The sequence below is a fragment of the Mesoplodon bidens genome, assembly GCF_964165515.1.
Source record: "Mesoplodon bidens genome assembly, chromosome: 15".
NCBI classification, from domain to species: Eukaryota; Metazoa; Chordata; class Mammalia; order Artiodactyla; family Ziphiidae; genus Mesoplodon; species Mesoplodon bidens.
The window spans coordinates 43,904,668-43,917,529 of record NC_138171.1 but is presented as its reverse complement, the minus strand read 5'-3'; the positions used below and the strand labels follow the sequence as shown (position 1 = coordinate 43,917,529).

Here is a 12,862-nt window from a genome sequence, read left to right as displayed (position 1 = left end):
CTCCTTAGTTGTGGCATGCGAACTCTTAGTTGCAACATGCATGTGGGATCTAGTTCCCTGACCAGGGATCGAATGCAGGCCCCCTCCATTGGGAGTGCGGAGTCTTAAGCACTGTGCCACCAAGGAAGTCCCACCAGCTTATTTATTAAAATATGTCCTCACACCCTGGTTGGTAGCTTCTCATCCTGATCCAATGGTCTTATTTCTTTTTACTCAGCCTCCTTTCCTGCTAGCAAGAATGGGCCCTTTGTTGTTTAAATTACTTTTTGGTGTTTTCCTTTTCTTTCTGATCATAAACGTCACTCTTTTTTTTTTTTTTGTATACAAGTTTTATACAAATATATACAAATATATACAAATATATCCTTTAAGGTTATACAAATATATATAGAAGAAAATTTAAATCACCCTGTGGCAGATTAAAGTTGATCACAAATTCTTTGACACACCTCCCACTGAGAGGTGATATCTTTGTCCCCCTCTCTTAGAATGTGGTCGAGCTCTGTGACTGCTTGACCACTAGAATATAGTAGAAGTGACTCTGTGACAGTTTCCAGATCAACACCTTAAGAGACTGGGAACTTTCAATTCTTATCTCTTGGAATATTTGCTCTTGAAGTCTAACCACTATGCTGTGAGTAGCCCAAGCCACATAGAGAGGCCACATGGAGGTCCTCCAGCTGACAGCTCTAACCGAGCTCCTGGCCTGCTGATGGCACCAACTTCCAGCCACGGGAGTGATCTGTTTTGAAAGTCCAGCTGAGCTGAGTCTTCAAGGACTCCAGCCCCAGTCACGATCTGACTGCAGCCATCTGAGATTCCCTAGTGAGAACTGCTGAGGCTAGACAATCCACAGCACCATGACACAATGAGAAGTTGCTGTTTTAGACTTGTGGTTGCCAAGGGAGAGGGGATATGGGGGAGGGATGAACTGGGAACTTGAGATCAGCAGATGCAAACTATTCTGTATATGTATAACTGAATTACTTTGTTGTACACCAGAAACTAACACAACATTGTAAATCAACTACACTTCAATAAAATAAATTAAAAAAAAAGAAGTCGCCGTTTTATTTGGAGTAGTTTGCTCTGCAGCAATAGAGTAGAACAGACCCATTGTCCTATGATCCAGCGACCACCACTATTAACATTTTGGTTTTCCTACACATATGTATTTTTAAAGAGGTAATTTTAAAACAAAATGTTCAGAATTTTAATGGAATTTTTTTCAGAACGCACACATTTCTTTGCTCTGGTTATTAAGAAAGCAGAACTAAGGGCAAGAGAAAATATGTTGGAGAGAGAATGAAAAATGATTGGCTTGGGGATCACACTAGCAGACACACACAAGTATGGTGTCTTTTTTTTTTTTTTACGCAGGCCTCTCACTGCTGTGGCCTCTCCCATTGTGGAGCACAGGCTCCAGATGCGCAGGCTCAGCGGCCATGGCTCACAGGCCCAGCCGCTCAGCTGCATGTGGGATCTTCCCAGACTGGGGCACGAACCCGTGTCCCCTTCATCGGCAGGCTGACTCTCAACTGCTGTGCCACCAGGGAAGGCCGCTCCTGTGTCTTTGAAAACAGCTTGTGCAGACATCTTTGACTGTACTTCTCAGATATTTCTTAGGATAAATTCTTGGAAGTGAAAATTCCAGGGCAAAAGAGTTGGAGGCTTTTTTTTTTTTTTTGGCTGCGTTGGGTCTTTGTTGCTGTGTGCGGGCTTTCTCTGGTTGCAGCGAGCGGGGCCTACTCTTTGTTGCAGTGCGTGGGCTTCTCATTGCGGTGGCTTCTCTTGCTGTGGAGCACGGGCTCTAGGCCATGGGCTTCAGTAGTTGTGGAGTGCAGGCTTAGTGGCTCCGCGGCATGAGGGATCTTCCTGGACCAGGGCTCGAACCCGTGTCGCCTGCATTGTCAGGCGGCTTCTTAACCACTGCACCACCAGGGAAGTCCTGAGGCTGTTTTTTTGTTTTTTTGTTTTTTTTAAAGCAAAATAATATGAAAAAAGCACCACGTAGAGGACTTCCCGCGTGGTGCAGTGGTTAAGAATCCCCCTGACAATGCAGGTGACATGGGTTCGAGTCCTGGCCCAGGAAGATCCCACATACTGTAGAGCCACTAAGCCCGGCGCCACAACTACTGAAGTCTGCGCACCTAGAGCCTGTGCTCCGCAACAAGAGAAGCCACCTCACTGAGAAGTCTGCGTGCCACAGTGAAGACCCAATGCAGCCAAAAATAAATACATAAATAAATAAATTTATATAAGAAAAAAGCACCGGGTTTCTCTGTACCTGAGTTGACCTTACTGATGGCCACACAGGAGGATAGCTCTAGCTGACAGGTATTCCCACTTCCCTGGGCAGGAGGGAAGGACATTTTGCAAAGCGTGCTTTCAGGGAGACATGTTCTGGGGGGCAGGTCATAAGTCTGTGCTTTGCTGTTCATAATGTTTCTAGAAGCAGGTGGGCAAACAAAGCCACCTATGGGTTAGTGACCTTGATGGTTTGGGCCGGGAGGCTGGGTAGAGGGGGCAGGTCTGGCAGGGCTGTGTGCTCACTGAGCCTCCATCCTCTTCCTTTGAGTCTCTGACAGACTTTTGCCTCCTACTTCCCTTTTCCGGTCCTTCCTGGCTTTGGTGGCTGCCTTGAAGTGGCTCAGTGGTGCCTGCAGTCTCACGGCTCCTGCTCTCTCCAGCTATGACTCACAGAGTCCTTCTACTAACAGGTGCGCCAGGAGTTGGGGGGCCCTCAGAGTGAGGAGGAGGGGAGTTTTTGGGTTTGTGAGTTTGTGGAGAGAAAGGGTACAGAATATTTAGGAGTTAGGCTGGGAGAGACAAAGGGGATTGGGGGAAGGTTAAGGGATTCAAGAAGCAGAGTAGAGCTAGACCGAGATGGGATGAGCAGAGAAGCTTGGATAAATGACTCAATTCATGGTCTATGCAAGGGGGTTTGGCTGGTCCTTTCTTCACAGAGGAGGAAACCGAGGCCCCGAGAGGTGAAATGACACGTCTAAGTGTGCCCAGCAGGTCTTGGCTTCTCTTCTTGGAGTGTTTCTTCTTGGATTCCACCTCACCTCCTCCTATTGGTCTCCTCTTTTCCAAGGACTCAGGTGTAAATGTTTGTTGAATGACTGACTGATCAAAATGATTCAAGTTTTTTTCCTTTGTGTCTGTGTTTTGTGGACTAAGAGCCAGAGAAGGGAAAGAAATGCTTGAAAGTTGCATAGGAAGAAAATTACCTAACTGAGCCTTTAGGAACTTGATTGTTGGGCAAATCAGTGGGGTGGGAACCCAGGGAGGGATTCAGAGAGGGGCTGAATGCACCTGTTGATGGAAATAATCAATAAACAAGAAAAGAGTTTTCTTTGAGCCAAACTGAGGACTATAACTCAGGAGACAGCCTCTCAGAGAACTCTGAGGAACTGCTCCGGAGAAACATGGTTTTCAGCACAGTTCTATATCTTGTCAGAACAAAGAACATCAAACAAGTCAGGGATATGTTCCTTTAAGGTTAAAAACAAAACAAACAACAGATCAGCATGTACACAGCCAGTCAGTATGGCCTTGGCACCTGGGAGTCTTATCATCAAAGGAGTAGCAGCGCTGGCGTCCTGGGAAGGGAGGCGTTTAATCTTTATTTTTAACATGGACGTTCTTTACTTCTGGACAATGCACCCTTTTCTTTAATTATTAAAATAGTTGTACAATGTATGTTTGATAGGCTACACACAGGCTGTTTTACTTAGCATAAAATTCAAGCTAAATCATGTATAAGCCAGAATGACTTCCCCATAGCTCAATATGTGAAAATTTCTTCCATTACACCCTGTTGGTGGTTCTTAGGCCAGGAGTCAGCAAACTGTCCTCTGTGGGCATAAGATGAGGGCTCCACCATGTGTTTTTGTACAACCTGGAGCCATAGGTCCCAGATGAACATTTATAATCGATTCATGACAGGGAACACTAACTTTGAGTCATTTTGAACACTAACTTTGAATGGCGTGCAATGTTATTTCTCCTAAAGAATTCCACTTGTCTCATCAGTAATTTGTATTACAAAAAAAATTGTACTCAATTATTATATTTTGAATTTCCTTCATGAAAAATTTGTAGACATGCATTTCCTCTTTTCTTATATAGGTACGTACATAATAGACTCCATTTGCCTCTTGGTCCACAAAGCCTAAAATATTTACTATCTTGCTCTTTATAGAAAAAGTGTGGCAACCTCTCTCCAGGCTGGGATGTGGGAGGCACCCATGTCCATGCTGGGTTAGGGTAAATCCCAACAGGAAGATGCTTGGGGCAGGAGGGAAGGCTGCTTTCTTTTATTTTTAAAAAAAATAAACTTATTTATTTATTTATTTATTTAGGGCTGCGTCGCGTCTTCGTTGCTGCGAGCTTTCTCTAGTTGCGGCCAGCGGGGGATACTCTTTGTTGTGGTGTGCAGGCTTCTCACTGTGGTGGCGTCTCTTGTTGCGGAGCATGGGCTCTAGGCACGCGGGCTCAGTAGTTGTGGCTTGCGGGCTCTAGAGTGCAGGCTCAGTAGTTGTGGCGCATGGGCTTAGTTGCTCTGCGGCATGTGGGATCTTCGTGGACCAGGGCTTAAACCCATGTCCCCTGCATTGGCAGGTGGATTCTTAACCACTGCGCCACCAGGGAAGTCCCCAGGCTGCTTTCTTTTTTTTTTCTTTTTTTTGCGGTACACGGGCCTCTCACTGCTGTGGCCTCTCTCGTTGCGGAGCACAGGCTCCGGATGCGCAGGCTCAGTGGCCATGGCTCACGGGCCCAGCCTCTCCGTGGCATGTGCGATCTTCCCAGACCGGGGCACGAACCCGTGTCCCCTGCATCGGCAGGCAGACTCTCAACCACTGTGCCACCAGGGAAGCCCCCCAGGTTGCTTTCTTAACTGTCTCCTTCTGTCCTCCTGACTCCCGCCCTCCTTGTTCTCCCTGCAGCCTTGGCCTTATGTCACGGGTTCAACCTGGACACGGAAAAAGCAGTCATCTTCAAAAACAATGCAAGGGGCTTCGGGCAGAGTGTGGTCCAGCTTGAGGGATCCCGGTAAGGGCCACAGGGGGACTCCCTGCTCACACACTTTCCCTCCAAGGCTTAACATACCTTAAAAAAAATCACAATTTCCTTGATTTGTTTTTTTTCTTAATTTATCAGAGTTCTACATTCAAAAGATACAAAAGAGTGTGATAGTAAGAAAGTCTCTTCCTCAAACCCTTCCCCCAATTCCCTCCCTAGCAGGGTCCTTGTTGAATGGTTTCTCATATGTTCTTTTGGAGAGATTCTACAGTGCATAAACCTCCACATCATCCTGCACACAATTTGTAGTATACATTATACTCAAACTACAACCTGCTGCCTATTTTTGTAAATACATTTTATTGACACTTGGCCACCCCTACTCCCCACTTGTCATTTATTATTATTTTTTTAATTATTTTCCAATACTTAAAAACATTTTACTGGAGTATAGTTGATTCACAATGTTGCATTAGTTTCAGATGTATAGCAAAGTGATTCAGTTATTCATATACATATATTCATTCTTTTTCAGATTCTTTTCCCATATAGGTTATTACAGAAAATTGAGTAGAGTTCCCTGTGCTATACAGTAGGTCCTTGTTGGTTATCTGTTTTATATATAGCAGTGTGTGTGTGTTAATCCCAAGCTCCTAATTTATCTCTCCCCCTCTCATTTCCCCTTTGGTAACCATAAGTTTGTTTTTGAAATCTGTGAGTCTGTTTCTGTTTCGTAAATAAGTTCATTTACATCATTTTTCTCTGTGTGACTTACTTCACTTAGTATGATAATCTCTAGTCATTTATTTTTCAGGGCAGTTTTGGAGCTATAGTAGCAGAACAGAGAGGCTGGGACAGAGACTCTATGGCCTGCAAAGCCTAAAATATTTACTTTTACAGAAATAATATTTATGGAAATAATGTTACTTTTCTAGAAGAAAGTTTGCTGGCCTCTGCTCTATACTGTCCTTTGCATTTTGTTTTTTTAGAGTTTGCTGATTTTACCAAATAAATGAAAAAAGAGCTTACTTGTTCTTTTTAATGCTTACATCATATTCCATTATTTGGAAGTACTGTAATTTACATTTATATTACATTTAAATCTATTTTTAAAATTTATTTATTTATTTAGGCTGCTCTGGGTCTTAGTTGCGGCACACAGGATTTTTGTTGCGGCATGTTTAGTTGCGGCATGCAGGATGTGGGCTCTTAGTTGCAGCATGTGGGATCTAGTTCCCCTACCAGGGATTGAACCCGGGACCCCTGAATCGGGAGTTCAGAGTCTTACCCACTGGACCACCAGGGAAGTCCCAAAATCTCCTCTTAATGGACATTAGATTGTTTCCAAACTTTTGCTATATGAACAATGTTGGCATTTTTTACATGTGCAAGTATATTTTGGAAGTAAATTCCTAGAACTAGGATTGCTGGATCCAAGGGTACATGTGCATATGTAATTTTAATAGATTTTTCCAAATTACCCTCTATGAGGGTGGCAACAATTTGCACTCACACCAGAAGTTTATGCAAACACCTACTTCCCCACCCACTTGCCAACCCAAAGTGTTAGCAAACTTATGATCTTTGTAAATTGAACAGGTGAGAAACGGTCTCTCAATTTAGTTTTAAATTGCATTTCTTTTTTTAAAAATTAATTAATTAATTAATTAATGGCCATGTGGGGTCTTCTCATTGTGGTGGTCTCTGTTGCTGTGGAGCACGGGCTCTAGGCACGCAGGCTTCCGTAGCTGTGGCTCGAAGCCTCTAGAGTGTAGGCTCAGTAGTTTTGGTGCACGGGCTTAGTTGCTCTGTGGCATGGGGGATCTTCCCAGACCAGGGCTCGAACCCACGTCTCCTGCGTTGGCAGGCGGATTCTTAACCACTGCACCACCAGGGAAGCCCTGCATTTCTTTTTTAAGGAGAGATTTATTTCCTTTTCTGTGAGCATTTTTTTTTCTTATCTGTTGCCCATTTTTCTCTTGGTTTGTTTTTTTTTTCCTTACTGGTTTGTGGCAGCTCTGACTATACTGAGGAAAGTAGTCTGGGGTATGAGTTGCTCATCTCCCTCCCCCCGTTTATCGTTTGTTTTCTGACTTTGCTTTTGGTAGTTGATCAGATACAGAAATTTATTTAAAATGACTGTGGAGTTGAATGTATTCACTTTAAAATGACCTCTGGGTATTATGTCATTCTTAGAGAGGCCTTTCTCACTCCAAGATGAAACATTTTCCCATTTTTGGACTGTACATAGATTAACTCATTTAATCCTGATAATAACCTTGAGGTAGGTACTGCTATTATCCATATTTTAGAGATGAGAAAATTGAAGCACAATAAGGTAATTAATTGACTTGCCCAAGGTCACACAGGAAGTAAGGGTGGGACTAAATTTTAATTTCAGGCAGTAAAACTCCAAGGCCTCTATTCCTGTCCTCTATGCAATATTGCATCCCTGCCTGAATGGGGAAGTGATTCCAAGTTGGGAAGGTAGACTGTCTACCTTCAATGTTTGGCCTTCAGGATTTGGAAGTTCTTGAATTTATTGAAATGACCCCTGGGAATTCAAATGACTGGTTTACGAGAATATTCACAATAAACAATCAGCGGTTAAAAAAAATTCCCATGTTTTTCTTTGCTGAATCTTCTTCCTGTTTCTGGGAGTTAGGGAATCCCTGTGAGGTTGGCTCCCCCACTTTTATTTTGGGTGGCGGAACTTCCACCGTCTCCTTCTCTCCCCAGATGTCATAGCATTCTCTTGTCCCTGTGGTGAGCTGTTCCCACCTCTCCCCCCAGGCTGGTGGTTGGAGCCCCCCAGGAGATAAAGGCTGCTAACCAGACGGGCGGCCTCTACCAGTGCGACTGCAGCATGGGCAAGTGTGAACCCATCCCCCTGCAGGGTAAGTCACTGCCCCTCGCTGGGACCTAGGGCTAGGGTTCCACCTCTGCACACATATGGACTTGCCAGACGTTGCCTTTGTCTTGGGATCTGTGATGGGGGCCCAGGGAGCCAGCTCCCTGGCCTCTGAGCTGTATGCAGGCACCCTCGGACACCCCTCTGTGTCCCTTTCCATGACCTACGTGCCTCCTCGAACCCCTCACACCTCCATGTCTCCCTGGTTGAGGTTCCTGTCCATCCCCTGTCCAGCTCTTACACAGTCCCGTCCATCCCCGAGGGTGACCATGTATATATCTGTCCCCTCAGTCCCCCCGGAGGCTGTGAACATGTCCCTGGGCCTGTCTCTGGCGTTCGCCACCAAACCTTTCCGGCTGCTGGTGAGTTGCGTTGGGTCATGGGAGTGTCCCAAGGGAAGGAATTGGGGGCCTAAGACTGCTGGGGCTGGGGTCTTGTTGGGTGGAGGTGCTGGGGTGAAAGGACAGGAAGCAGGGACAGCCCCTCCCACCTGTTCCCTGCCCCCTAGGCCTGTGGCCCCACCGTGCACCAAATCTGCAAGGAGAACACCTATGTGAACGGCTTCTGCTTCCTGTTTGAATCCAACCTACTGCTGCAACCCAGAAGGCTCCCAGAGGCCCTCAGAGGTGGGTACAGACGAGCAGCATGAGACTGGAGGGAGCTGGCAGGACTGGGCTGAGGGGCTCATAGTATGGGGGTTTATTTAAAAGTCTTGGTGCAGAAGCGTGAGGGAACTGGGTTCCAATGCAGAGAGGGGCTCTGGAGAGGTGCTAGGATCTTGCACTTTGAGGAAAGGCCTGATATAGCCACCCATCTTTGTGAGACAATGTCTCAACCATTGTCCTTAGAGTTAGTGCCTGGACTCAGCCTGGCCATAGTGCCTGACCGTAGCCTTTGAGGCTCTAGCTGGTGTGGCCCTTGTCCACCTCTCCAACTTCTTTCTCAACTCTTCTACCTTAGTCACTGTGTTCCAGCTGCCTTTCTTCTCCAAGAGCCACACCAAGCTGTCCCTGCCTCAAGGGCTTTGCACTTACTATTCCTTCAGCCTGGCATAATGCTCTTTCCCCAGATCTCAGCTGACAACCTATTACTGTCATCTCAGCTCAAATGTTAACTCTTCAGAGAGACCTTCCCTGAGTGGCTCTTCTAATCATTTCCACCATCACGTCCTACCACATTGCCCTGCTTTGCCCTATTCATACCTATATATCCATATTTTACTTTTTTTTTTTTGCGGTACGCGGGCCTCTCACTGTTGTGGCCTCTCCCATTGCGGAGCACAGGCTCCAGACGCGCAGGCTCAGCAGCCATGGCTCACGGGCCCAGCCACTCCACGGCATGCGGGATCTTCCCGGACCGGTGCACGAACCCGTGTCCCCTGCATCGGCAGGCGGACTCTCAACCACTGCGCCACCAGGGAAGCCCTTTACTTATTTCTTAAATGTCCTTTCTTCTGGGATGTAGGCTCTGTGATAGCCAGAGATTTTGTCGAGCTTGTTCACTTGCTGCTTGACAAATTGCCCCTGAACTTAGCAGCCAAAAACAAGAAACATTAATTATCTTACAGTTTCTGCGAATCAGGAATCTGGACACAGCCTAGTTGGGGATCTCTGTCTCATGGTCTCTCAAGAGCTTGAGGTTGTCAAACCAGGGGTGTGGTCTCATCTGAAGGCTTGACTAGGGGAAGATCCACATCCAAGCTCACTTACAAGATGGTTGGACTGAGGGCCTCAGTCCACACTGGCTGCTGGCTCCTGCTTCCCTCACTTGCTTGTCCCATGGGCTTCCCCACAGAACAGCTCACAACATGGCAGCTGGCTGCCCTCAGGGTGAGTGAACAAGGCAGTGAGAGAGCAAGAGAGTAAGAACCCAAGATGGAAGTCACAGTCTTTTATAATCTAATCTCAGAAGACTTCTGCCATATTGTATTCTTTGGGAGTGAGTCAAAAAGTCCAGCTCACAGGGAGGATGTAGAGAAAAGGGAACCCTCCTACACTGTTGGTGGGAATGTAATTTGGTACAGCTACTATGGAGAACAGTATGGAGGTTCCTTAAAAAACCAAAAATAGAGCTACCATATGATTCGACAATCCCACTCCTGGGCATATATCTGGAAAAGACAAAAACCCTAATTCAAAAAGACACATGGACCCCTGTGTTCATAGCAGCACTATTTATAATAGCCAAGACATGGAAGCAACCTAAGTGTCCACCAACAGAAGAATGGATAAAGAAGATGTGAGATATATATATATATACACACACACACACACACACATAAACAGAAACAACGGAATACTACTCAACCACAGAAAAGAATGAAATAATGTTATTTGCTGCAACATGGATGGACCTAGAGAATATCACACTAAGTGAAGTAAGTCAGAGAAAGACAAATATTACATGGTATTACTTATATGTGGAATCTGAAAAATAATATAAATGAACCTATATGCAAAACAAAAACAGACTTACAGACATAGAAAACAAATTTATGGTTACCAAAGAGGAAAGGGAAGTGGGAGGGATAAATTAGGAGTCTGGGATTAACAGATACACACTACTACATATAAAATAGATAAGCAACAAGGATTCACTGTATAACACAGCAGACAACATTCAATATCTTGTAATAACCTAAAATGGAAAATAATCTGAAAAATATACTTGAATCACTTTACTGTACACCAGAAACTAACACAGTATTGTCAATCAACTATACTTCAGTAAAAATAAATAAATAAAAACTCCAGCCCACAATCAAGATGAGGAGATTATGCAAGGGTGTTAACTCTATCAGGAGGTGAGAATCTTGGGGACCATCTTGGTGGCTCCTTACCCTTGTTCCCCAAACATCTGTTGATTGAAAGAGAGTTAGTGAATGAATGTTTTTATCCAGCTGATTTCTTTCTTTCTTTTTTTTTTGTGGCTGTGTTGGGTCTTCATTGCTGCACGTGGGCTTTCTCTAGTTGCAGCGAGCGGGGGCTACTCTTTGTTGCAGTGCGCGGGCTTCTCAGTGCCGTGGCTTCTCTTGTTGCGGAGCATGGGCTGTGGTTGTTGAAGCACGCAGGCTCAGTATCTGTGGCACGTGGGTTCCAGGGCGCACGGGCTTCAGTAGTTGTTGCACGCGGGCTCAGTAGTTGTGGCACATGAGCTTAGTTGCTCTGTGGCATGTGGGATCTTCTTGGACCAGGGCTCGAACCCATGTCCCCTGCATTGGCAGGAGGATTCTTAACCACTGCGCCACCAGGGAAGTCCCATATCCAGCTGATTTCTGACACCGATTTCTTCAACTGCTTGGCCATCTTTTTGCTTGTTTCCAAGTTGGTTCTGGAACCAAGGGCAGATATGTCTTCCTTTTACAGTTTTTTTTTCTTTTCTCAAGCTCCTTTGAACTTCATTCTCAACCAATAACCTTCCCTCCTTCTTCACAGAATAAACCAAGGCTGCCAGGTGTAAACTCCCTCCACATCCTCCTTCTCCTTGTCCAGATTTCCTCAATGGCACCTCTCTTGGCAGCATCTCACTGGTTTTAGAGGAAGACCTGTCCTTTCCATGAGTAATTTTTCCATCTGGGCTTTTGAGGCTCTCTCGCATCACCACCTCTGGGGTTCACATATTTTTTTTTTTTTTTTTTTTTTTTTGCGGTAGGCGGGCCTCTCACTGTTGTGGCCTCTCCCCTTGCAGAGCACAGGCTCCGGATGCGCAGGCTCAGCAGCCATGGCTCACGGGCCTAGCCGCTCTGCGGCATGTGGGATCTTCCCAGACCGGGGCACGAACCCGTGTCCCCTGCATCGGCAGGCGGACTCCCAACCACTGCGCCACCAGGGAAGCCCTAGGGGGGTTCACATATTTAATCACTTGCTCTCTCCAGGAACCTAAATCCCACCCCCTCCTTTGAATGTAAACCTGCTCATGCTACCCATAACTTAAAAACAATCAACCACTCAAACTGATAGCAATGGAAATAACCTTCCCTTCCCCAGTCTCCTCTCCATCTCCTGCCCTCTCTCCTTCCCTTCATCACCAACCTTCTTGGAAGGGATCTCTCTCCTTGCCTCCTTTGCCCCCATGCTGTGATCCTTCGCCCTTTGACATCTGGCTCCTGCCCACCCATCATATAGACCTTGCTGTTGCCAGTGGCATCTGTGACCCTCTAAAGGCCAAATCTCTATTCTGTCCTCATGTTCTCTGACTTTTCCAATGTGACCTGCAGATCACCTCTTCCTTCCCCCAGCACCTTGGCTTCAGACACCTCTCCTCTCCTCTCTTCTCTTTCTCTTACTTGTGCCCCTACTGAGGGCTTCTACGAAGCTCCAGCTCCAAGCTGTCTTCCTCGGCCTCCCCTGCCGACCTAAGGGCACCTGATTACAGCTTCTGTTCTTGCCCATGTGCTCTTCGTGTCTGACTGCATCCAATTCTGTGGCTTCAGCTCCCACCCCCACGTTTCTCTCTTCAGTCCTCACTCTTAAGCGTTCCAGACTCTTCTTTTTGAAAACATTTTCATTTCCTTAAAAATAGACAAAACATGCACTCGGTTCAAAGTTCAAAAGGCACTAAGTGATATACTATAAAAACCTCTCCTTCTTGGGTCTCTGAGCCTCCTCTTTCCTTCCTGAGAGGCAGCTACTGTTACCAGCGTCTCATGGCTTCTTCTGGAGGTACTCCATGTACCAATATTTACTGACATAGGTGTCTGTATACTTCACTTTGTGCCACAAAAGGTAGCGTGCTCTACACACTGGATTGTACCTTGATTCTTGTCACTTAGTGTACCTTTGAGATTTTCAAGAAAATTTCTGGCTTATCTTCCCTGTTTATTTTCTATATAAATGTTAGAATCTGCTTGTCTATTTTTTAAAAAGCCAATACTTTTTCTGGATAATTTTATCTTATTTTTTCACTGATGATACAGTAAAATTG

General features: G+C 45.7%; 1 protein-coding gene across 1 annotated transcript in view; it reads left to right on the top strand.

The window, feature by feature from the left end:
• Window positions 1-2,692: 2,692 nt before the first annotated feature.
• Window positions 2,693-12,862, top strand: part of LOC308628689 (integrin alpha-M-like) — a gene marked incomplete at its 5' end in the record, with an annotated part of 80,896 nt that continues 70,726 nt past the window's right edge. Inside the window, 5 exons of the mRNA XM_081255932.1 lie at window positions 2,693-2,720; window positions 4,953-5,058; window positions 7,822-7,925; window positions 8,231-8,301; window positions 8,448-8,565. Of these exons, the coding sequence (XP_081112058.1) occupies window positions 2,693-2,720; window positions 4,953-5,058; window positions 7,822-7,925; window positions 8,231-8,301; window positions 8,448-8,565 (427 nt within the window). The remainder of the gene's footprint in view (window positions 2,721-4,952; window positions 5,059-7,821; window positions 7,926-8,230; window positions 8,302-8,447; window positions 8,566-12,862) is intronic.